This window comes from Syngnathus leptorhynchus, chromosome 6 (genome assembly GCF_054491065.1).
Source record: "Syngnathus leptorhynchus isolate UIUO chromosome 6, UIUO_Slep, whole genome shotgun sequence".
Lineage (NCBI taxonomy): Eukaryota > Metazoa > Chordata > Actinopteri > Syngnathiformes > Syngnathidae > Syngnathus > Syngnathus leptorhynchus.
The window spans coordinates 13,000,001-13,026,586 of record NC_141200.1 but is presented as its reverse complement, the minus strand read 5'-3'; the positions used below and the strand labels follow the sequence as shown (position 1 = coordinate 13,026,586).

Sequence of the window (26,586 nt, the reverse complement as noted above, 5' to 3'; positions counted from 1 at the left end):
AGTAAGTAATCAAATGAGTGTTCAGTAGATAATTTCTTTATTGTAACAGTCTTTGTTGGTAATAAATCTTAGACTTTTGGAAATCCTGTTTGTTCCAGTTTAACTGTTGCTACAAGCATTTGAGGGATTAGCTGAGTGTGGTTTGCACTTTTGAACATTTTTTCCAAATCTTCTCTGCCAATAGCAAAGTGCTTATTTTTCTGTTGCTTTGGGGATTGAATGACCCAAGTTTGAAGAAACAAGATGTATTTCGAGTAAGACATACAACATATTTAACAGTTCATTCATTTACCAATCAGGAGGCTTCAGTAGTGCGAATAAAATCCATAAAAAGCCTGGCACCGCTTCCTCATGCCTGTCATCAGCCTGGTCACACATCGCCATTCTTCAACCAAGTCAGTCAAAAGGCTTCTTATATTAGCGCTGCTCAGCCCAAGCAACATTTACAAGATTTCATAATTGTTGAATAGAGTTAAGGTAAGGACTGCCGGCAGGTCGTTTCTTCCTCCGCACTCCCAAATTCTAATCTCAATAATCTTTGTGCAAGTGCTGTCTGTGTAGGATAACTTTTGGTACCAGACGGTGGAGATATGGATTTACTACCGGTTGCGTAGGGGGCACTGATATTGCTAATAAGCCTTGTTTTTCCACCCCGCGCCCTGACACTGCCTCCACCACGAGTTGTTTCTCTATTATTGCAACAATCAGCATAGCGTCCTCCGAATCTTATCCACACTTTGACTCTGTGATCCAACTGCTATGGGCAGAATCTCCACTTTTCACTGAACATGGCGCTCATTCACGTTTAGGCTCCAGTGCGTATGTTTCTGAAACCATTGCAAACAAGCTTGACAGTATCGGACAGTCCTTCTGGCAACACTCTTGGCAGCCCTATGAGACCAAAACGGCTTGACTGCAAATCAGTATTCAGCCGACAGTACCAAAAGCGATGTTACAACATTTATACGAGTATCTGCTGTTTAGCCCAAATTTGAGGGGGAAAATGATTTTATGGCCATGTAGCGTATACATGTGTAAAGCAAAGGTTTTCTTGTTTGTTTGTTGAAATGAATGAACAAATGACAGGATGAATGGAGTGATGAATGAAAACAGCAATGGATGCTTGAATGGAAAAAAAATGAGCCATATGCAAGAATGTTAGCGGCGGTTTCTCCCCCAACACTTCACCAACTGCTCCGCCTGAGAGTAACATATGTGGCCCCAGAGCCAACCTGTGACAAAACGCTAGGAAATGAAGAACCTCCACTGAGAACAAATATGGACAGGATGGATAGTTTCATGGATGGATGGCTTGTAAATCCACGTTAAGTGCGAGGCCTGACCTGCTTTATTTGTTGGACACTACATTAGGGGGGGATAAAATATTGCTATGGCAATGAGTCATAATGTAATCTGGTACAATATTCATGAACTAGCATTACATTTTACATAGTTGCACTTTATAAATCCACGGGTGTACACTATTACACACTGCCAATGTGAATGAGTTGAACATCTTGGGACAGCTGAATGCTGCATTGTTTTCAAATTAGTTTTTTCACAATGAAGTGTGCAGTCACTCTAGCTAAATACACTATTTTGATTAAATACATAAAGCGATACAACCCTAATGATTGAAAATCAATATTTGTTACCACACATCAAACTATGGTTATTTCACATTTTGAATTGTGATCATTGCAAAACGGAATATGAATGGAATGTTTTTCTGCTAATTAGTCATTCCATGTGCTCGTTCTGAAGTGTAAGTACGACATACTGTAAAATTAATAACATTTGTGGTATTATACCTGTTCAATAATTTTGAACTTAATTACGTGATGATTCATTTCTACATATTAAACTAAATTTTTAGGTAGAAACTTATTTTTGTATCTAATGACTTTATTCCTTTTATGATTTAGTGAAGCTTATTTGTGGAAATATATGGTGTGTATTGAAAAAGAGTCTTGTTTTTAGCTCCAAACACGCTCTTAGGCTAAGTGGTAACAATATGACAACTGTAACCTGCACCGCTGACTCCTGTGTAGCTTTACACCTTAGCGATGGCTCTAGCATATTTCCTTGCCAGCTGACCTCATTGTCCATCTGCTGATACCCGGTTGTTGAATCTCTTTAAATGCCAATGCAACGCAGTAAACGTTTGCCAAGCTACTACAAGCTACCTGGCCATTAATACTACCAGGTTTCTTTAGTGATGTAATACAAAGGGCACTATTTTGGCTGACTGGTGCCCGTGAAAAAAAACAAAACGGGCATTACTTTATTTTTGTGCCAGCGTGCAAATTATTTTTTGTCTACTTTCGCGCATTTGGGGGTTGTTGCTCTCTGGAGCAGAATTGGTGTCAAGATTTTTGGCAACAAAGAGTACTCAAAATGCAAAGCACCCCAAAGATAAAGCGTCTTTTTACAAACACTCTCTATGCTAAATGAGTGTACTGCAGCATTCATTTCCTTGGACTGCAATGCAGGGCCCAGTAAAGAACTAAAGAACTCCACATATATTTTAACATAATTAGATGTGTCTCAGTATCTGTAAAAATAAATCTTTCTAGGGCAGAACTGAGGGTCATCTTTGGTGCATATACTCAGTAGATAGTATTGCTTCGATGACACCAGAATCACTGCAACAGGAAAAACTTGAAACTATCCGAGAGTCGAATGAAATAACTGTTTTTGTAATATAACCTTGGATCCTGAAAATCATTAACATATGTATGACAATTATTGTGTTTGAGTTAGTTCTCCTGGTTTCAAAGCTTAGCAATGAATAAGAATGTTGGTTAGACATAATAGGAGAAAAGACTCATTACAAAGCAAAAATTCCAAACCAAAACATGCACTGTGTCAATGTCAATTAGTTTTTAATCTACAGTTTCTACATCATTAGAGTAGTAATAATGTAGCAAGATATGTTGATAACATTTGTGAAGCTAAACGAGTCAACCAAAATATTAGAAACATCACTCAATCACAGTAAAACAATAAAATGAAAAATCCGCCCGTCGCATTTTTGTATTTAGCACATTTACGGAATTTTAATAATGTGTCCATATAGTATGCATATAATATGAGGCATGTCAAATAGGAGGGATAAATTAAAATACAGAAAATACTACTGTTGTCAGGGAGATCCATTTGTATTCATCCAGTAATTAAGATAAACACACAAACAGACAGGCTTGCACAGTCATGCGTCTTGCTTAGAGGCACTCAGTTGGTCAGCCAGTCGAGCAGCCACATGCACGTACACACACACACACACACACACACACACACACACACACACACACACACACACACACACACACACACACACACAAATGCTGAGACACCAGCAGAATACCCTGTGAAAGATGACTACAAACTCACAAATAAAGACAAACACAACAACATCCACACTACACGTGTCTGTCACCATTTCAACCGCAATACCTGGAATGACTTGGAATAAAGAAGAGGAAGGAGGTATCAAAGAGGGTGTGGGTTTATCCGATTCTACTGGTACCGCAGGATTTTGGGGAAATTAGAATCATCCTAAGAGACAGCTTTGAAGTGTATTTCAGACTAAGCAGGAACCCAATTCTTTTTGTGCCACGTCACAGCACGCCATCCATCTTGTGTAAGAGAACTCAAGACACTGGGACACTGCATTAATTAATGATCCCTCCTGTTTCTCCTTCATGCTGTTTTTATTGTCGCTGAAATCTCTTTTACTCTGAAATCACTCCGTCACTGTCTGTCCTATTGGATGTGTCGAGATTTTTGTCATAGGGGAGATGCGCCTGTTTTTCTTTTTGGGTGTCTCTGCCACAGCAGCGGGCAGCCATCTCATGTAGCACAATGCTGAGTTGCTGCAGCAGCACATACAAATTGAATGGGCTGATCAACGACGCACTGCAGTGCAGGTGTAAAAGGTTCTGAAGTCAATCCAGTTTACACAACAAGAGTGTTGCTTTTGGAAAATCTTAGTGTCCATGTGCACGGGCACCAGTTGACCAAAATAAGGCCCCTAAGGAGGATGTCATTAAAAACTATGCATCATCTTAGAACCTGATTGGAAAACCTCCATGAGTTTGACGTTTTTCTTTCGAAGTTTTTAATTAACTGGACACCACATGCAGCGAAGACATGATGATTGAATATAAAATGGTGAAAATGCATAGCTAATGTTAAGTGATAAGGGACATAACGCTGCACTCCTGAATGTGGGAATGAAATGTTTTATTTAGAATTTTGTCTTCTCTCATTTTACTGATGTTGCAGCAGGAAATGGGAGTTGTAAAGGTCAAATTATACTCTTTGTTAGCCAGTGCGCTCATCTGTCTCTTAAAACCGTCCCTCGACATCCTATGAAGAAATGCCGCATTGCCTTCTGCACTGTTTAATATTTAAACAGTGATCGACAGCTTTACAATCATGTGAATCCATTTTTGGACTCTGCTCTACTTTCCGTATGTATGCTATTGCTAGATAGAATCACTAAACTGTTGATAAGGTTTATTATTAAAGATCAATTCTGTGCAGTCTTAGCTATGTCATTCCAGACCTACGCTAAATCAAATATAGCATTTCTGTGATGTCATTCTACAATGACAATGAGTTGGCATGTTAATACAGCACTTTGCATGATTAAGGATTATGAATTTGATAAATGAAGTACTTTCCAATCTTTTCACCCACCAAGTGCAAATTATTTTGTATTCTCGCACTCCAGAGCCATCCATGTCTTTCAATCCATTCAGCCTGGAACAATTAACAACACACACATAGAAACACACACACACACACACACACACTCTCTCACACACGTGCACACGCACAAACACAAACAAGCACACAATTGAGGGCGTGGGGTGAGAGGTGCGTGCACATATCTGCAGTACTATCAATATCTGCAAACAGAAATCTGGTTTTTCTCTTCACTTTGTAACCAAAAACTGCATAAAACAAAGGAGAATTTTCTTTTTATGCTGTTGTTTTTGTTTGTTTGTTTGTTTGTTTGTTTGTTTGTTTGTTTGTTTGTTTATAATTTTTAAATCTTTCAAATCAAAACTATTGCATCTTAGTGTTTTATATACATATATTTAAAACAACAAATTATATATGTACAAATTTCTCATATGCTTTTTTTTAAGAATATAAGATCCTATAGTACAAAAATTTAAGACCTAAAACCAAAGACCAGTTTTGAATTTCGCACCCCCCAAAAATTGTTAAAACCTAACTCAACAGAAATTGTGTTCCCCAGTGATGTATGTCTCACAAAGTATCACAACCTGAATTGGTATCAAAGAATTGTGCCAAAAAAGCAATTGGTATGGAATCGAAATTGCCCATCACTTCTAGTCAGGAATTTTTTTAAAAAGGCAACTAAAATGTGTAGTAGGAAGTGGAGGAATGGAGCTCTGGAAAGTTTGAATAAATGGGCTGTGAGAACTGCAAGGTGGTTCGCACATTGAAACAAAAAAGAGTTGCTAAAGATGGAGCTATTTTTAAATGAGAACTGGCAGTAATAACTATGATGAAAAGCAGCATCTACTGGCTTTCACCTCCCATTACTAGTGTATGACTTTTATTTCCGCGACAAGTAAACTGGAGGAACAAAAAAATTACGTGCGCTTTCTCTGTTTCGCTGGCAAATCCCTACAATGGGAATGTATCCAGTAAATGAATTGATGAATGCTTTAGAAAGATTTATGCTGTCTAATTGGCAGCAGTCAGTATGGTGTGAGGGTAAAACTCTGCTGGGCCAAGATCTTCCTGCCTGATCTCCACCTAATTGCTGTTGTTTTCACATTTTCTAATTCATCTGGAGCATTCTACGTATAAGCCAAACTGTCTTTCATGTTGATGCTGTAGAAGTGATCTTGCCAGCTGTCTGAGAGAAATGCTGCTGTTTCTTTCTTGCATTGAATGATCCAGAGGCCAAAGGGATAGAATAAGGAAGTTTATGGCGATGGAGTGCTGGCAACTTTTTGTTGCAGGTTTACTAGCCTGCCTTGCAACTTTTGTAAAGATATTTCCCCCACGTGCATAGTTTATCAGGTGCAGGAAAATCTGTGAGCCTCTGTCAGTCTGACACGACTGAGTGATCTGGTTCTCTGTGTTGTGTGAAACACAAACAACAGAGTGCGAATTTCTCCTTGAGGAAGAATACATGACAAACTGAATCATATTTTATTCCCTTCAAGTCCGCGGAGCCTTAGTTTTGTCATATTGTTTGCCACATAGTCACGATTTGATTTACCCTCACCTCCATAATGAGTGTTATGAGATGAATTTAAGTTGTGTCATGATGTAATTCTCCAGTTAAATGAACATTATGATTGCTTTATTAGCAACGAGTAGAGAAAATCCACTTTGTAAATGAAAATATACATGATGTTCAAAGACGTACCCTGCCCCGTCCGCCACATTAGTCTTTGTCATATGGATAGGATGGGAAAAGAGCTCTTCATCTGAGATAATCTTACTGAGCTGAATTCAAAACTGATATTTCAATTAATATGTCAGATTTTGAGTACAATTCTGTGGTCTAATCTTGACCAAGTGCTAATTCTGGAACGGCATGTGTCAAATAGAAGTGAAAAACTATGATTTGCTTGTCCCAAAATAAGAGTTGCTGCTTTTAGGAGTTCTCTGCTTGCAGTGAATATCACGTAAATGTCATTTGTTTTATTGATGTGATTCTATTTTCTTCTGTGCTTAGGGTGAACTGGAGTGGAACACACTTTGGCAGATTAAGTTGTGCCTTGTTTTGGGAGCACAGATCTGTCACTTGAATCAACTTCAGTATAGTTTTCTAGACATCAAAGTTGCAAAGTAGCAAAATAGTTTCACCTCATAAGTGGAGGATGTATTCAATTTGTGTAATGGGTCTAAACAGTGCCCTGTGATTGACTGGTGCCTATTATTTGAAGTAAGATGTGATAGGATCTAGCTATCTGTGACTCTGCATAGTATTGGGAGCATTTAAAATGGTTGGATGTGTGTAGATAAATGTGATAGATTTCACGAGTCACAGTAGATTACTCCCAAAATATTCTGGTACTTACTAAACCGTCTTATTTTCATTTTATATTTCCCAGTCAGGATCACAGGAGAGTTGGAATTAATGCTTGCCGACAAACTGCAAACTGTTGGAGTGGCCTTGGTGTAAAAAATAGGACAATGGCAAACATTTCATCATGAAGCCTTGAAAGACAAAATTTAATAAAGTAAAAAATATGTATATATTATATCTGCCATCTTTTGTGCTGACAACCTCAAAGACAAATGAAGTCTAATTCTTGGTATGTGTCTTATATGTGTGTTCACCACTTTTTGTGCAATGCAAATGTAAATTAGAGTTGGCTGGTGGTGAACTTCACACCCTGCTTCCAGAAATGCTGAATACCCTTACACGTCTTCTAGGTAATGCTTCTGCTGATGCTGTGACACTATCTTTAAAGACAGAAAATTCAAGTAACACCAATCATGTCGAATGAAATTCCATTTTGAACATTTGTATTTCATTTGAAATCAACTCATGTCGCTTTATGATTTCAGACACCTCCCATGGACTTAAATACGACTTGGAAAGACAACTGTGAATTCATTGGAAATAATTCTTCCCGGAGAGAGATGTCTCAAATGAGGACAGAACTCCTCAGAACTGTGCATTAACACGGGCTGAATAATTCTCGTTGAAACATAACACGTGTGGCGGACTCACACACTCAAGATTGATACGACTGCATAATTACAAGGTATTTTTGTAATATTGATTTTGCATTAAAACACATGGGTGGCAAAAATGCTGCAGGATGCGCCATGTGACCTACACAATCCAATGAGTGAGCGGCATTCACGTGATTGGCCTCGAGCGTTTGATGTGGCTTTGCCCTTATTGTGTCCCCGGTGGTGGCACGATAGCCGTGTGAGTCGGTGTGTGAGCGGGTTTTAAAAGCAGGTAGCCACAGTGATGTTCCGTTTGAGACTTTCATCTGATTGTGTCGGGCTAGTGATGAAGATGGATAAGATTTACAAAACAGAAGCCACTGCAGTCCTGACAACGTCACTTAAGAGAATGAAGACAACTCTAATTAGTTGCTACCTGTTATGTAACCACCGCCACGCATTAGGGAGCATCACCACCAAAGACTTCATAGTAAATCTGGCCCCACCAGATTTTAATAATCCCCTCTACAGGATCACATCAAATTTTGACACTCAGGTTACAGTTCTACTTCTCACCAGATGCTACATGGTTATTTATTTATTCATTTACACTAAGTAGAAAGAAGTCAGATACAAACATAAGAATGACCTTGCCTCGATGAGAGCAATATTTGTGTTTCCACAGCAACGGCGTAATTGGTTCACCAGATAGACATAATGAGAATTACAAGCTGTCATTTGGAAATTGATTCACTTAATTGCTACTGACAAAATGATTTTAGTTCAACTCATAAATGAAATGGCATAAAATGCACGGCGAGGAAGGGAATTTAATTTTTAAATCATTTGGCTGCCATTTCAACGTAATATATTCATAATTGTGTTCATCTGCAGGCTGGACATTTTTTTATGATCCACATTGCCCCAGTTTTGAAGGCGCTTAGACTTATCTGCTATTTACATGCAGTGAATCGGCAGGATAATGACAAAAATCCAAGGATGAGCTCAAACTCAGATGAGCTGCTTCTATACATGGCCATGTGGCAAATGCACACGAGCAAAAAACAACCATATATCCTATAAACATGACTGTGTTAATATGAATGTACATTTAAAAACAATACAGAAGACAGAATGATGGCAACACATAATGTGCTTTTACTGAATATAATTACATGCATTGGTTATTTTTACTGCTTGTTTTATTTGCCTCATGAAGAGTTCTTCATAGTTTATATTCCCTAATTTATTGTAAATTTAGTGGCATTCTGAAAAATGATGTAGCCTAGTCTTGGTGATTGAACTACATAAATATCTTTTGTTTGGATTTGGGTTCACTCATGAGCATTTTAGCATTGTTGCAAGGATTGATGGATCAAAAAAACTTCACAAAAGTACATATGACCTATTCTTGTGTTTGAAAAAAAGCAAATGTGCTGAGTATAATAAATGTGAAATTGATTACTACTGTATTAAGACAGTATTAAAAGGTCTGTTGTAAAACATGAACTGAATGAATTACCTTAATTTCCAGGCTATAAGCAGCACCTGAATGTAAGATGCACCAGCTAAAATTAGGGGGGAATCCTGTTTTGGTCATGTATAAACCGCACTAGACTATACGAAGCAGGTATTTAAAATGAACTGTCTTAATTTCTATTACCTGTATTACAAAAACAAATCCACTTACAATATCATACAAATTCATAGCTGAATCGTACTAAACTATAAGCTGCAGACTTCAAAATTTGTGCAAAAAAAGCAGCTTATAGTCTGGAAATTACAGCAATTTACTCAGCAGATTGGTTGAATAAAGCTTAAACATGACATCACAGTAGACTTCATCTTTAAATTCAAATTATGTCACATTTTGAGTTGGGGCAGGCTTAATAGGAAGAAAAACACTAACAGAATGAAAACTTTTAAGTGTTTTCCTATTCAAGCAAGCGCTCTTTCCTGAGTTGATGAGTTCGAATGAGAATTCGAGTGTGGGCGTTTTTGACCTTGCAAATGTGAACCCTGAAGTAAAACATCTCTCAATGGAATTTTACCAACAGAAATGATTAAAAATCTAAATGTTCTCAATGTATAGAATGGTTGAGTGGTCGTTACTAAAGGAAGGATTTTCTGACGGAAATGTATCAGATCTAGCGATAACTAGCAAGTGTTTCTTCCAAAAACAATGTTACAAATCAGTAATCAGTGTTTCTCAAAGTTCAAAGACAATCGTAGTAGTTTTAAAAACAGAGATTTATTACTATTGGTAGTAAAAAGACTTGTACTTCTAGTCCATGTGCATCCATGTGGATGAGATTGAGATCTCTATACATACAACAAGGAAATAGTCAGGCTTGATTATTGATTGATTGATTGATTGATTGATTGATTGATTGATTGATTGATTGATTGATTGATTGATTGATTTAGGAGTGAGTGAGTGAGTGAGTGAGTGAGTGAGTGAGCGAGCGAGCGAGCGAGCGAGCGAGGCCTAACGGCATGTCTAAAATATTATTTGTACCAAACCGAGATACCCAAATCAATGTCGGTCAATAAATACGACCAAGCCCTTTGTTCACCTCACTGTTGAGCCCCTGGGCCACTGTGTGTTTGTCAGCAGTCACAGCAATTGATGCGTAAAGGGACAGACAAGCATGTTTAAGCAAGAAAACCAAAAATCCAGGACACAAACACACACACATGCACATCTGTGATTCAGAGACCCCACTGACTATGAGTGAGTTATGGAAGGTGGTGAGCAGCTGCAGCAATAGATAGCGAACTAAAGGAGATGAGCCCATGCAGCTCTAAATCCTTTTCTCCTTCAGTCACCCTTAAGCAGCTAAGATTGATTCCATTTTCATTTTGGGCTCTCGCATCCCTTTCACTCCCTCCTCTCGGACTTGCTCAGATGCTGCAGTAGAATAAAATGCCCGATGTCCATCTGTTGATGTGTTTGGATGCCTAAGCAACCTCCTGTGGGAAAAAAAACCTCATCCACATTGCGCAAATCTTGCTAAAAGATTGCATTTGCAGGGGTCCCTCTTTATACATTCCGACTTTCGTCATTATAGCGTACGAGACGATGTGCTCAGTCACACTAGAACTTAAATGTTTTAATGTGTTTGAATTGCTGGCCTGCAAATATTTACTGTAATATATTTATATTATATTGACTTTGTATCAGCGTAGGTTAGTGATAGGTGATGACTCATTCCAAATTTTGACAAATTATTATTTTGGAATGTAGGAATAGAACTGCATGGTATAATGAGTACAGTACAAATAGTAGCTGCTCTTGTGAAAACTACTCGTAAACACAGCTAGATAGGTAAAAAAATGTGTGATCTGCTAATCTATCCTAAGAAAACTGCTCCAGATATAAAATAAGGAAACACATTGTATTTTGATGCATAGCAGCATAACCTTTCCCCCAGCACTCACAAAATATAGTGTGAATGACGAGAACAAAGAAACTAAAAAATACATTTGAAGGAAAACTTCTAAACATCTCTCTGAAAAGTGCAGTGCTGAAAGGGTAATGGAGTCAGTCCTTATGGGCAAAACACTCCAAATATTTCAAAGGGAAATCACATCAAAAGCAAAAGGATGATGGAGACAAAAGAAAAAATATCATTCATTTAACATGTTACTGCAAAAGTGAGTGATGAATTATGCTTCTGACGATGATGAGGATGATGTGGAGCCAGTTACTAAGCAAGTGTCCATCTTTAGGTAAATCAAACGCATGGCACTGTGGTGCAGTCTCAGCATCATTAAAAGGCACAGTGTGTACTCTCCTCATCTGGTGTCCTTGTCAAAGTTAGTTCGTTACCTGCTTTGATTGTTTTATGATGTTGTTTCAAAACATTCATCCAGTTTGTCTTCCATCTGCTTTGAACATTTATTTCAACCTCCAATGTGATTTTCTGACCTTGAAAAACCCTTGAGGGTATAGAGAGTATTTCTAATACAATTGATTTCGGTTCGTATGAAAATGATTGGCATTATTACATTTAGATGATTATCTTAGCCTTTAAAATAATTGCATGTTAACTTTGTGATCTGACTGATGGAAAGTGAAAATTCACACACGCTGGTGAATTTAAATTGTTGGTATCATTAATTAAGCTGTTTGTTTTTGTTTACCCATTTCTCAACAAGAAATATTCAGCTTACATAATGATCATTATCATTAGCCGGTTAGCCTATGTTTATTTATGTTTATTTATACGCACGCACGTACGTATGTACATATGTGCATACACATACATACATACATACATACATACATACATACATACATACATACATACATACATACATACATACATACATACATACATACATACATATGTTCGTACATACATGCATACATACATACATACATAGGTCTAAGATGACTTAGCACTGTGGGAGGAAGCAAGACTACCAACTTGACTTGGAAACCAGGAAGTTTTTTTGTGGCAACTGTGTGAACTTATATACTGCCCGGAATGCATGTAACATTTCTATATACGCACCCCTATAACCTTTATCATGCATCTTGAGTGCATGTTCCCAACATTATATCAATGATATTGAGATTTCACCACTTCCTATATGTAATGCAGGTCATGTGATAACAAGCATAGCAACACAAACACCTTTGCTGTTTAACACAAAAGGTGAATGAGAGTATACACTCTGTAATGCATTCTGTATGCATAACGTAATGTCTTCATCCAATAAACAGATGAACAGCCGCACACTTCCGCATGTGGGGCGACAAACTGTGGATTCGTGCATTGCATGACACTAAATTGACTCTACACTGTGTGCATATGCATACACGATGAAGTCTCTGAACAAGGGGAGAGATCATCCCGGTGCTTCTCATTTGAGACTCCAGGAATATAATTAACCTTCCTCAAACACATTAATGAGGAAACATCCAACCTCAAAACAGCCCCTACAGATAAGAAGGAAAACAAAGTGTGGCTAATGAGGATCACAAAATCAGTTCATCCTAGAAAACTCTGATCTGTATTAATTGTAAGTGAGCCCTGCTTTGCATGCTGTAATTTATCTACAAATGAGGGGAATAGTTTTAATTTGATTACCTCTTCCTTTCTTTCGCTTTTAATCCCTTGTTCGAAGTTTGCAGACACACAACTCCGGTGTGTGTGTGGGGGGGCGTGCGTGCGTTTTTGTGTGTGTGTGTGTGTGTGTGTGTGTGTGTGTGTGTGTGTGTGTGTGTGTGTGTGTGTGTGTGTGTGTGTGTACGTGTGTAATGCAGAGTAAAATAATATATATATAGACTCTATATGGACGGATTTACAGACTTAGTTCTTGTGGCAATATTCTCATTTTATTTTTACTTTTTGTGGGAGTGCACCATGGCAACAAAGAGATGGAAAAATCTGATATCTTCAGCTCATAATCTTCCAAACCTCTGGAATGTATCAGATTCCTGCCAATGTGACAGCAGCTTCAACATCCAGATCAAATATACCCATTGTAATTTGACGTCATCAAAATACACTAAAATAGAGATGTTTTTTTTACAAAATAATCATCTAAGCTATAGCAAATGCACAGACCACTATAAACATGGTAATACTAGAGGTGCGGCAATGATTATGCAATGAGAATAAATGCTGATGGAGTCGAGGTCTTAAGGTCATTTCAATTTGTATGCTTCTGTGTTTTCATTTAAACATAAAAAGTTGGATATAGATCTTGAATTACAGTGCAAATCCAGAGAGATATTTTGGTTTGTAAGACTGAGGAGTGTTTTCATCTGAACCCATCTCGCACAGCAACCTCAAGCTGCTTCCGAAGTTTCTGCCTGGCAACAGAGGAAAAAATAACAGTGCTGGCCGTTGATCAGTTCAGCTTTACTGAAGGCATAAACAACAGTGGTGATACTTCATTAACAGCACATTTTCCTTAGGAGACTGACAAAACGATAAGATTGATGCTTGATGAGAAAACACACCTCATTCCTTTTTGTCCTTGTCAAGGGTGAGAGGTATTTATTCAAAGCTTGGGGTGACAACATTCGATAGATTCTTTTGAGTTTGTCTTTTATATAATCAGCCTACATTGAGGTAGGCTTCCCCCACACCCTCTCATCAGTTTGAGGAAGATTGTTACGAACCCCAGCAGTGCATAATCACGGCAGCACAGAGCAGAAGAATCTGCAGCTGTACAGACAGAAGTGAAATGAGTAACGGCTGCTGTAAGGCAGGGGAGCATTGCAAGGTGCTGATGCAGTGCTTCAAGCAACCTCCCATGGGATCACATGAAGGTCGGCCTTGGACTCATTCCACACAGCTATCATTTCAAATGTAACAGCACGACACTGATTGGCTCAAATATTCATATATCGGAAACCCAACGTTACATAAACGAGGAAATATTTGTTTTATTTCGGTATGTTAATGATTATTATCCACTCCCCGCTATTCATTTTACTGCTAGGAAATAAGCAGCAAATGAGAAGCCAGTGCCATTAGTGTTTACCAAATTGAAATAAAACTAATTATGTCACACCCTTGTTGGAAAAGCTGAAAAAAAAACGCTTTATTCCACAAACACACTTCAACATTGTGTTATTCTGTCAAGTTATGGTCATTAATCTGCTCATTTATTGATTTTCAACTCAATTTTGAACACAGAAACACACTCACATGGCCTTTGCAGGCTATTTGGTGCACGGAGGCATTCAGTTGGTGAAGGCTGCTCTAAAATACCTTGATAGTCTTGATATTTTATTGCATCCCACACAGATAGATGCAAGACGTCCTGTGCCAGATTCAACAAAGCAGACGCACATCATCCAGAAAACAGCCTCTGCCTTGTCTCACTTTTTTTGTTGGTATGTTTCATTTTTGCATCAGTGAGCAAAGACTTGATGTGCCAACCCTACTCAACAATTACAGCAGCAATTAAGCTTTTCTCTATTTTGACCCTTGGTAAGCTTTTCGTTTCCTAAATAGGGCTGGTCTGTCTTGAGCCGTTTGCTCACACACACCATGTACTTCTGAGCCGAGTACAGCTTTCACTGCCATGGTGATGATCATTACGGGGGGCTACTTGTTGTGCCCCAAGTTTAAAAACAATACCCAAGACGCGAGCTGTATTTTCACTTTGGATGGATGGATGGATGGATGGATGGATGGATGGATGGATGGATGGATGGATGGATGGATGGATGGATGGATGGATATACCTGTAATGAAAATTAACCACTGAAACTCAGATATTACTTTTTAATTGTAAATAAACCGTTTTTTTAAAACAAACTTTTGAAATAGGTCTGGACAAAAATGATGGTACTCCTGAGAATTTGACGATAAGGACAAGTTGAAACAAGCTGTGTCCCCTAATTAGCATCAAAGTGTATCCAAATTCCTAATCGTTCAGTATTCTTATTCTTATTCCGAACCTATTTGTGTTGGATCCAGAGGAAGCGAAGGAGAGCAGTACCTCAGGGGATTAGAAAATTATAGACAAGCATGTTAAAGGTAAAGACTGGAAAACCTTCTCCTACATTCACACATATTGTTCAGAAATTCAGGGTCCACAGCACACAACCTCCCTGGCTGTGGCTGCCGAAGGAAAAATGGAAGAAATGAACAATACAATGGTACCAAAAAGAATCCATACCACAACCGCCAAAGAAATTAAAACTGCACAAGGGAACAGTTTTCGTTGATTATGGTAGCGCCATACGGACATAAGCGATGAACATCTGTGGAAAGAGCTGAAACATGCTCTTTGGAGAATGCACCCTTCAAACCTAATTCAACTGGAGCAATTAGCTCCTGAAGAATGCGACAAAATAACCGCTGGAAAAAAAAACACATGGAAAAAAATAAAAGTGACTGCTTCAAAAGGTTGAGCAAAAAAATATTAAAGAAAAGATGTCATCATTTTAGTCCAGGACTGTTTAGTGAGTTTAATTTTCCAAATGTTGAACTATTACTGAGATTCAAGCTATGATATAACTACTGTGGGCTTTTCTTTATTTAACAAAGGATGTGTATATTGTTATGTCAAACGACTCTTCTCTACTACGTATATTATGAAGAAATTATTTTGTCAGTGATGGTGACGGATATGATACATTCATATGTAATCTGTTAATATACAGAACTAAAGCACATTTGTCAGACTCATCTTCTAAAGCAAATCAAGTGGGTCTACTTCATGTTTCTAGATGGCTCACTGAAGTGGGTGTACTTCATGTTTCTTAATAAATCCATTTGTTCTTTTCATTCTGGCACAATTGAAGCTTTTCTTAACTTTTAACAGCAACCCTAAACCTCTGTAGAGCTATTAGCAAATAGCTTCATAGCATTAATTTTACTACAGTTGTAAAAAGTACTTAAATATTAGTTTGCCACCATTTCTCCACGACTTCTTAATTCAAATTCAATATGTTACCAAAATATACAATAACAACCAAATTGTGTTTCTCTAATAATGATTTCATAGTAACAACAGCCTTCTGAGAGAACTTTATACAACTAACTAAAATATGTTTGACACCTCCTTATTAGATTGGGGTGTTTGCGTTTGTCGTCATTTGAGTCCTGAGCCAAATGAACTCGGTCCCACTTGGCTTTCCACTATTCCCTTTTATACAGTTGCCATTTTGCCTCTTTCAGCGCAAAAGGTCGATTTCTTTATGTGATTGGCTAAGATACAGTGCATATATAACAAAATAATAAGACAACTTGATAGTACTCATAATTGTAATAAAAATGTCTGGACACAGGATAGATTGGACTTGGCCAAGAAAGTGTGTCCTCAAACTGGGACTGCAGCAAAGTCAATTAAGGCCTACTTGCCAAGCTTTTGAGGAATAGCCAAATTAATAAATTTGAAGTTTCGACATGCCTCCAATGCCTTCCAATCAGACATGTTCTTTAATTCCACTAGACAGCAAAGCAGACAGTTGAGTGTTTTAGTGGCTCATAACACTTTTAAAAAATATATACTGGCAATGTCCATAAAGTGGACCAAATATCCAAATAAATGTCCCCGCCCCTCGACAAAAAAAAAAAAAAAGTGTCCAACCGAAAATGCAAAAGAAAAAGGTAAGAAATATATCATTTTATTATCCTCAACCTCCAAGATAATGAATTTTAGCAGAAGAAATACATTTTCTTAAAAAACAACTTATAATGAATAGGCAGAAAGGCAGAAATGATAGTAGAGTTACATATCAAACTAATCAAACAAAAACAATGGGAAAAAAAATGGAAAAATTAAAATCATGGAAAATTAAACCAGTCTGAGAAAAAGCTAAAATGCACAAAAATTACCATTCATAGCTTGGTGGAGATGAATAATATTTCGTGATCTGTTTTGTTCAGATTCATGCAAGCTCAGAAACGGTGTTATGGGTTAAACTACGAAAGATTTTTTTGTAGCAACTTGTCATCTTTAAGCATTAAATGTCAATGCAGAGTGGTAACGTCAACTCATAGACAAGTCGACTAACCCGTTTAACCCGTGCATATTGTGAACTTCAGACACTGCTCAGAGCTGCAGTGGCTCTGCAATCACATCAATACGCTCAACCTTAGTCGGGACCTGAATAAACTGCTCTGCTTCTTCCTTGCTTCCTAATGCAGAGTGACATTCTTTTTTTTTTCTGACTCCACAAGACTCAGTCAGTTGCTCAGAGCAGACTTCACACTTTTGATCAGATGAAAGGAAAGATGCTTAAAGCTGCACTCAGAGAGAAGCCAGACTAACTAGTGTGGCTCTACCACTGTAATTATTTTTTTAATCCGTCGGGTATCATATCAAACGTTTTATTGTCTGGCATCCAAACCTTTTCATACAACGAATCTGTTGTATTGGGTCTAACTTGTCTTTCTACCTTATTGAGGATAATCTGTCCTAAAACAAATACAGTGGAAGTGTAATTCCCCTGAATCAGTACAATTTGAAGTTCAACCTGCATCATGTTACTAGAGACCTGTGCACGTCGTTTTGAAATTTTTCTGTATTTTCTGATGTCACCACAGACATTTATCAGTTATGGCTAAGAGGAAATATATGATGAGGATCGTAGAGTGACGTGAATTTACACATTGCAGTCACGTAGTGCTGAGAGCCTACAATAAGTTAATGAGTTAGTAAATTAACAGCATAAATTCAAGGATGCTATAGTACTACATGCATATCTGTACTGGCTCCTCAGCCCAATAATGATAAATCGTCAACAATAATACAACAGGAAGGAAATGTACATCAGAAAATGGCTCGAGTTGTATCTCCACGTTTGTCACCATATCCTCAATTCTTATATTGTTATCAGCAGTACCATCTTTACAAGTGTATAATTATTTATTTATTTATTTATTTATTTATTTATTTATTGTTTATTTATTTGGGTTATTTGCTTATTACTTATTCATCGCTCTTGTCTATTCGTTTTTACTCTTTGTGCTATTTGCTTGTATGTGTTGTGTAATGTGTCTAGTCACCGTGTGACAGTGGGAAACGTAATTTCGATCTCTTTGTGTGTCTTAACATGTGAAGAAATTGACAATAAAGCTGACTTTGACTTTTGACTTTTTGACTTTTAATAATGGTTATTAACGTTAAATTGTTGCTGGCTGGACAGAAAATAATTGATCAAGGTTTTGATGGTTGTGACACTGACTGCTGAAAGCATGATGCCCTTTGTATTTCCCGTGGGGAAAAATACCTTGAAACAACTTGGGGTTTCTATTATTTTTATGAATATTGTCTAAACTGTTGCAGTTTGTTGATTTTAATATATTTTATAGTTAGTGGCCAGAACCCATCAAAGATGATAAGTGAAGCAGAAGAGGAAAATGTCCTTCCTAATGTCTTTATTTGGCTTCATTTGATGTCTTTTGGGTGGCTTGGCTTGTTTGGCAGGATTTACTGCATAGAGCCGCGGGAAAAACAATTGTATCACGCTTGTTCTCTTTAATCTTCATTTTAAAAGCATTGTACAACGAAAACTATTTGTTTGGACCAATATAGCAATAAAAGCGAAAACACCTCTCGAGAATTTCATTTAAGAGCTGAATGAGACATTTTCATAAAGCGTTTTTTGATAGAGACCAAAAACACTTTAAATTTTCTATCATAAATAGATTGGCATTGTCCTGCCAAAAACGGTGCTTTAAAGCATTTTGCGTTTTTTTGTGTCAGTTAATTAATTGATATAGTGGCTTGGTGGTCTATTTTTTTTTCCCTACGACTGCATTTTCTGTTAAATATTGTTATGCATACATTTTAAGGTTTGTTTTCATGCAAATTGAGTGATTAAAGAAGTGTGTGTTAAAAGAGTGGTGATCAAAATTGATCTGGCTACAGTTAGAACTATAAAGTAGCCAGTAGCTATCATCTCTCACGTAGTATATATAACTTCTGACGGGCAAGTAGTGTTTCTGATATGCTGGCCAGTCTTGAGGCTATACATTCTTCTCAGTCGAACACACAGACGAGCAACCCGTCAGCAAATGAAGTGTGAATAATCAATGTCAGACGGGACTAATAAATGAATGCCGCTCACAAACACTCTGTTTGGCGAGTCTGTCCAACAGATACGATAATAGCATTCGTTCCGACTCACAATGTAAGCTGCATTAGACCTCACAAATTATTCAACGCACAACTTTGATGAGGTAGAATCTCTCATGATCACAAAGGGGCAGACGACACCATGGAAATGAATCAGAGGAACTGCAATCAACCTGCTTTTTGTGCTTGTAATGGAATGAGAATGTGCAAACTTGTATTGGAATGATGAATCTCACTGTGAATCATGTTCTAAAGTGGTATTAACATTAATTTTAATACAAGCAAAACGACTAAAAAGCTTTATTGACATTTGAGACAGTGTGAGTAGAGACAGGAAAAAAATATTCTTCAATATTGCTACTGATAATTTGGAAAGAATCCCATGAATGAACAAAACAGAATTCATCATTTTGATGCAGTGAGTCAGTTCAAAATGTGTACATGAATCGATTTAAAATAATAATAAAGCTTTGATTAAAACCCCGTAAAGATCCTCCACTCTATACCTAAATGTGTGTTCCAGCACCAGACAGTTACTGTAGAATGTATTCTTACTCATACTGACTGACACATAGAAAGACGGAGTGAGACCACTACTGACAGCAGATTTGTTCCCATGGTAACTCGGACCAAAAGTTCCTAGCTATTGATGGCTCACAAAAGATCTCATGAAAGAAAACATAGCACATGTGCAGTGCATGAGCCAGCCAGACACAAATACACTCATACACCTAAATCAAACAAATATAAAAAGATCTCTGAAAAGCCCATAAAAGAAAACATCGTACATGCGCAGTGCATGAGCCAGCCAGACACAAATACACTCATACACTTAAATCCATACATCCCACAGCAAAGGGAGATTGAGGGGACCGGAAAAAACACAATGCCAAGTTTACTTCCAAACAAGACCTCTTAAGTGTTGACTATTCTCTGACAAGAAAGTAAAACGGGTAGCTACATTGCTTCCAGCAGTGGGATATAAAAGAAAATATGTTAAGAGCAAGTGGGCGGTTTTCTCAAATTTAACTGGAGTGGCTTGCCAAGTGTGACTTTCCAAGTTATTTGCCAAGCTCCTGAGTTTTCTGTATTCATTTAGGAATCTATTCTTAACATAATCCTCGTTGGTTCTTCTTCTTTATAAGGAGGAGGTGTGTGGGCATCCAATATGTCACAGGAGATAGGTTGAGGTGGAATTCAGTGACTATTGCTTTGACCTTAAAATCAAGTTTTTGTACATTGGCAATTACGGTAGTGGAACTTTTATATTAATATATATATATATATTATATATCTGCCTCTCAGTGCAGAGGTGGTCTGGCCTTCCTATGTGAAGTTTACATATTCCTTCCACATTACAGACATGCATGGAAGGCTGATTGAGCCGTGCGAATGCAAATGGTTCTTAGTTTAGGTGTGTGCCCTGTTGTTGGCTGGAGACCAGTTCAGGGTGTCCACCGCCTATTGCCCAAAATCAACTGGGATAGGCTCCTTAAGGTATGTATTGGTAACTCACGTGACTGAGAGGCTGCTCACATTGTGCATTTTCATCACTTAGAATACATGTTTAAAAAAATAAAACTCAACAACTTGTTATTGCTTGGATGTTTGTTTGTTTGTTTTTTTAAACTGAAGCCTCGAAAGCAAAAATCACATACAAATTGCTGATGTTTCAATTGCAAGCTATATGTGACTAACCCTAACCCAAATGTATGTTTATCTAAAACTAAAAAATAATTTATAAAATATCAATCACATTCCAAATTATATGACCCAGCGACATGCTGTTGCATATGAAACACAACCAAAATTGAAAGGGTCACCTTAAAATGACAATTTAATGTAAAAGTGGCTTGTAATAAGTTTAACATTTAGTATCATCACCATGACCATCCAAGATGAGAACAGATGATGAAGATCTGGATATGTCTCATGAAATGTTTATCTTTCTTTTGAATTACACTAAAGGAGGTGCAATATTTTTCAACCTGTGTATCCACTTTAAAAAAAAAAAAAATTATGTTTAGTGATGTCGTGAGATTTTTTCAAATGTAAAATATTTGCCTTGGCACAATAAAAACACTTCATCATAAATAGTTTTTGGGGGGGAGGGGGAGGTTACAGGGGGGGAGGAACTGCAGTGCTTCATAGTGAGAAGTACTATTTCAAATAAATTGACCCACATAGCACAAACCATTCTCAGTATGATGCAGTACAGCGCTATACCACTGCAAATGACCCATCCATCCATTTTCTATAGCATTTGTCCTGATTTGGCTTGCGGGTGAGCTGGAGCCCATCCCAGTTGACTTTGGGTGAGAGGCGGGGCACACACTAATGGTTGCTATCCAGTTCCAATGGATTTATTCACATTAATGGACAATTTCAGGTCAATAACCTCACATGCATATTTTGAGAATATGGAAACAAGCATTGGACGCAGCCTCAAACACAACAGCTGTGAGGCACACACATACAACAGAGCTGGCGCAAATTCAAACTACAATCAATAATAATCTATTAATGCCATGGGTGTACGACAATGACAATTAAAATCAATCATTATATTTATTTCATGCAAATTGTGAAAATGGACCTTTAATATAAAAATAACAAAAAAACACCGTTTTACAAATGAGATTATCCAAAATACAGTGTCCTCCCTACTGACCTTATATTTTGAATCTGTAGTCTTTCTTTCTGTCTTCTGAGAACACATTTTTTTTAAAAAGCAAGTCATTCTAAACTTCAGTCTGCGTCTTATTTGATTTTTGCATAATGAAACACTGTGGTCCTCTGCAAGAGCTGAAGTCAGACATGCAGGTCTTTGCTGCTGTGGTATGCCTAGAGAAACGATAAATCACTGATCTGCGTCCACAATAAAACATTCCCTATGGAAATGCTAGACAGCTTAAAAAAGAAGAAGCTCGATGTTCCCTGAATCAATAATAATATTTATTATTATTATAATTATTAATACTAAAGACTTCCCGAATGATTGAAGAGCAATAGTGATGTCAGTGATGTTCTGCCTGTGCGCTCACATCGTGCGTTTGGGGACGTTTGGAACAAGTGGTGTTCAATCGCACATGCTTTAAATAGAACTCAGACAGGGTGGAGGTTGTTTACATAAGCCATGCAGAAATACAGTGATATACAAGTGTATTAAAAAAAAATAATAATAACAGAACACTAGACAATTATCCATTTCTCAAATCTTACTCTTTACATTATGTTTAAGTAAAATTATTATTTTATCTAGACTACTAACATCATAACTCCCAAATCCTTGCCACTAGAGCATTTCTGTGCAGAAAAGAAATAATTGTGCAAATAATCAAAAAGGTCTTGTAGATTTGGTTTCTTATCATAAAATGTCTATGATAACCAATAACTGTTTCAAACACATCATCATTCACCTTGCAGAGCTATACTTGCATCCAAGAGCCAAAACAAGCTCTCCCACTCAATAACCTCTTAGTAGTTTATACGTCCTGAAAAGAGTTTAAATAATTTGAAAAAGGACTTAAAGGACAGGAGCAGTCAATAATCGCAGCTACGCCAATATATATAGATATAGATAGATAATCTTATTAGCGATTAAGGGCGTAAATAAAAGCATCAACGTCTCACCATCAGCAGCCAACGAGCACTGGATTGTCAGCATCAGCACCGTACTGACTGCCACAAAGCACCGGGCCAGCATCCCGCCCAGCGCCCGCGTCCTCTTCTCCTGCCTCGGCGTCCACGCATCCAGGTTGCCCGCCACGAGACACAGCGAGAATTGCTCTTTTGGAATTCTTTTCCGCCCGACCGCGCGGCCACCGCCGCCGCTTCTGGGAAGGAGCGCATGTTTGGGAGCCATCGGTCAACCAATTAATGTTGGATGGAGAACAGCTAACGGCGGCATCCGATTAAGCTCCTCCGGCAAGGCACAAGCAGGGCTCTGCTCTCCATGGACCTTCTGCCGGGAGTTTGCTTTGGCTCGCTACCGGGAAACAAAGACTGATCTATTTCTTCCTTCACCCGTCACACTGTCTCTGTGTGTGAAGTCTGATATGCCTGCTGTGACCGCAAAGATGCTCGCCAACGCGTCAAGTTGGACCCAATAATAGTGGTTGATGCTGCCTTCAAAATAAAACGAAGCTCTCACTCGGGAACCGGAAATGATTTATTTGTATGGCCTACAATTATGATTCTCAACAGGGACTAAAAAAATTAAAATAAAATACAGGGGGTGACAATACAGTCAGACGAGTTTTTGAGGTTAAGAACATGTTAGCACAAGTAGTTATGTTTAAAAATGTGCTATTTACAAATTCACATATTTGTGTTTACCTTTGAGGAACGTATTCTAAGATATTCGCTGAAATAAAAAGGTTTTTGTGCTCAGTCTGTAAGCTCAAAAATGCCACAAGATGGCAACAAAGCCATGGCTAAAAAAAATAAAACAATAAAAAGTAGAAATGGGTGTCAAGGAGCCCATCTTGAAGTGACTTGACTGAGTGTATTCACGCCTACACTGTTGGGTCTACTTTAATTAAACGGACTATTACTTTTATATTTTTAATAGTCACTCATTTTTCTCTCTTTTAAAGTCCTTTTTGCACTGTAGCACATTGAGACTTGGTGTTAAATGTTAAGTGCATTATAAATAAAATCTGTTATTATCTACTGCACTCCCCATTATTCATTTTGCTGCTAGAAAATAATCAACAAATAAGAAATCAATGCCATTATGTGCCAAATACAAAAAAAAATCATTATGTCACACCCTTGTTGAAAAAGATGAGAATACAGGTCGATTCCAAAAACGGTGCGTTATTCTGTCAATGTAACGCTTTGTTCATTAATCTGCTCATTTATTGATGTGTTCATCCAGTGATGCATTTTCAACTCAATTTGGAGCGTTTTTTGCGGGCTACTTGGTGCGCACGGGCATTCCGCTGATGATCCCTAGTCTAAAGTACCTTGATAGTCTTGATATTTTATTGCATCCTGTACAGATGCAAGACTTCTGCCATCTCACTGTTTTGTTGGCATGTTTTATTTTTTTGAATCGCTGAGAATAAACCTGATGCGCCAACCCTAATCAACAATTACAGGTTTGTTTTTTTTTCTATTTTGACCCTGGCTAAGCTTTACCTTTCCTAAATAGGTCTGGTCTGTCTTGAGCCACTGCTCATCTACACCATGTACTTCTGAGCCGAGTACAGCTTTCACTGCCATGGTGACTATCATTACAGGGTCTACTTGTTGTGCCCCAAATTCAAAAAAAAAAAAACCCAAGACACAAAGTGTTTTTTTCACTTGAGAAATCAAAACATTTTCACTCAATCAATAAGTAGAGAAAGCGAGAAAGTGGAAAAAGAGAACGAAAAAGGACGGACAGCGAGGGAGAGCGATAAAGTGAGCTGAAGGCAACATTTGTAATTGGACAAAACACAATGAAATTGAAGCCAAAAGATATGCTTTTTTTTTTTTTTTTTATTTCAAAGTGAACTTTGACATCATTTCATAATTTGACACTCACCAAATAAGTCACCAAGAAGGAACCCGCTTTTTGTGACTAAGTACATAATAAGGCCTGGTCACACTAAAACTTAAAACTAGAGGGGGGGGGGGGGGGGGGGGATCACACACATAAAACAAGTGATAGCCAAACCAATTTCACTTTCCCAGTCCTCATAATGTTGTATATTGCACAGTACAGTTGCTACATGTCAAACTAGTATAGAATTTAGGAACAGAAATCATAATCACAAAAAAAATGTACAATTTTCAACGGCAATGGTTTCAAATGACCAATTTTGTCAGCAAACTGGACTAAATTCAACTACATCAATCAAATAGAGAACCGTGATACTGATTATATTTAAAAGAGTCTGAGGACTTAACTGGACATTTATGCAGCTCGATTCCCCCAAAATAATAAAACCATTAAAAATATTCACACATCCATAATGAATTGAAACTAGTAATTTAGACAAGTGCCAGCACAAAAGATGAAAAATACCATGGGATTAATTTATTATTTAAGAAAAAAAAAAAAAAATCATCTGTTCAATATATATTTATGGCTGCTAGGCTCCGTTTGCCTGCAGGAACTGTTTGACCCTCTGGTGACTGCGTGGATTAGTCAAGGCTAAATAATCCATCCAAAAGGGGAGAGATTATGGGACATCACCGAGGTGGTACACGTTATCATCTCATGTGATGGCATTGATTTGACAGAAACGATGGAAAACTGAGATACAAAATAAGCGCCAGCAAAGAAGGAACATACTCACGAGGACAAAATTGTTAGTACCCTTCTGTTAATTTTATAAGAACAATTCACTTTGTTATAGATAAAACACTTATGGTAAATTAACCAATGAAAAAGAAACATTGCTTTTGAGTTGTGGCTCGAAAGAATTATGAAAAAAAAAAAAACATGAAATAGGTCTGGAAAAAATGATGGTATTCTTAATTTTGTAAATTACTACAATCCAAACATTTTTGTAAATTCTGATGTGATTTTTGCACCTCTCCGCAGGTTTGAAGGGTGCGTTATCTTCCTTCCACAAATGTTAAATTATATTTAAAGACCAAGTGTGAAATAAACTTGCCCTACCATATTTTTAACAGCTAAAACCATTTCAAGCATACTTAATTGTGTTTAACACAACACATCCAGGTTCTAAAAACAGAAATGTTTATGTTTGGAAATCTCCGGTAATCTTTGGCAATGACGTGATTTCAAGTCGGCAGACTCTCCAGTCAGCCATTGAACTGAATTGTTGATTGTCCTGTTAACGGAGTTATTCTGTGAAAACGTCATTGTCCCCATTCAGGCCAACAGTTCTTAGAATGGCCTAAAGTATGTTAAGGGGCCAGTTTTGTTCTCGCAAAGCAAATGAATTTCACGTCGGTGGCGGCTCGGCGGGTGTTCTTTGTTACAAGAACTTGGAAGATCTCAATTTTCTAAATCGTTTTCCTGATAACATATCTGCAAAAAGGTGGGCATAAACATAATCACTTTTGAAAAATGTGTGATGTCTTCCCTTACCGATGACAATGCAAGACTCCAAGCCACTGTGATGTGCACTCTGAGAGGACCCGCATGCCAACTGACTCCGTTCGTTATTACATTCTCGTTACTCTGAGGATTGCATCAACTCTAATCATGCCTTCAAATGAAGCAAGTGGGAGCAGTAAAGCCATCCTAAAACACAAAGACGCTCCTAAAGCAATGCGACAGTGAGCGCCCGGACGGCGCGCTGCGGTTGCGCAGTCGGACCAAATTAAGCTCCCTGCGCACTGAGGTCCAATGAAATTTTGGAAAGTACATCAGGACTAAAA

At 37.7% G+C, this 26,586-nt stretch overlaps 2 protein-coding genes across 2 annotated transcripts in view; both read right to left on the bottom strand.

Moving 5' to 3' along the window:
- The window catches only part of kiaa1549la (KIAA1549-like a), a 74,090-nt gene extending 50,755 nt beyond the window's left edge, over positions 1–23,335 (bottom strand). The window contains exon 1 of the mRNA XM_085915227.1: positions 22,876–23,335. Coding sequence (XP_085771353.1) covers positions 22,876–23,107 — 232 coding nt within the window. The 5' untranslated portion in view covers positions 23,108–23,335. The remainder of the gene's footprint in view (positions 1–22,875) is intronic.
- Positions 23,336–24,152: 817 nt separating this feature from the next.
- hipk3a (homeodomain interacting protein kinase 3a) overlaps positions 24,153–26,586 on the bottom strand; it is a 28,270-nt gene continuing 25,836 nt past the window's right edge. The window contains exon 18 of the mRNA XM_085913924.1: positions 24,153–26,586. This exon is cut by the window's right edge and continues 3,855 nt beyond it. The gene's annotated coding sequence lies outside the window, so the exon portion shown is untranslated.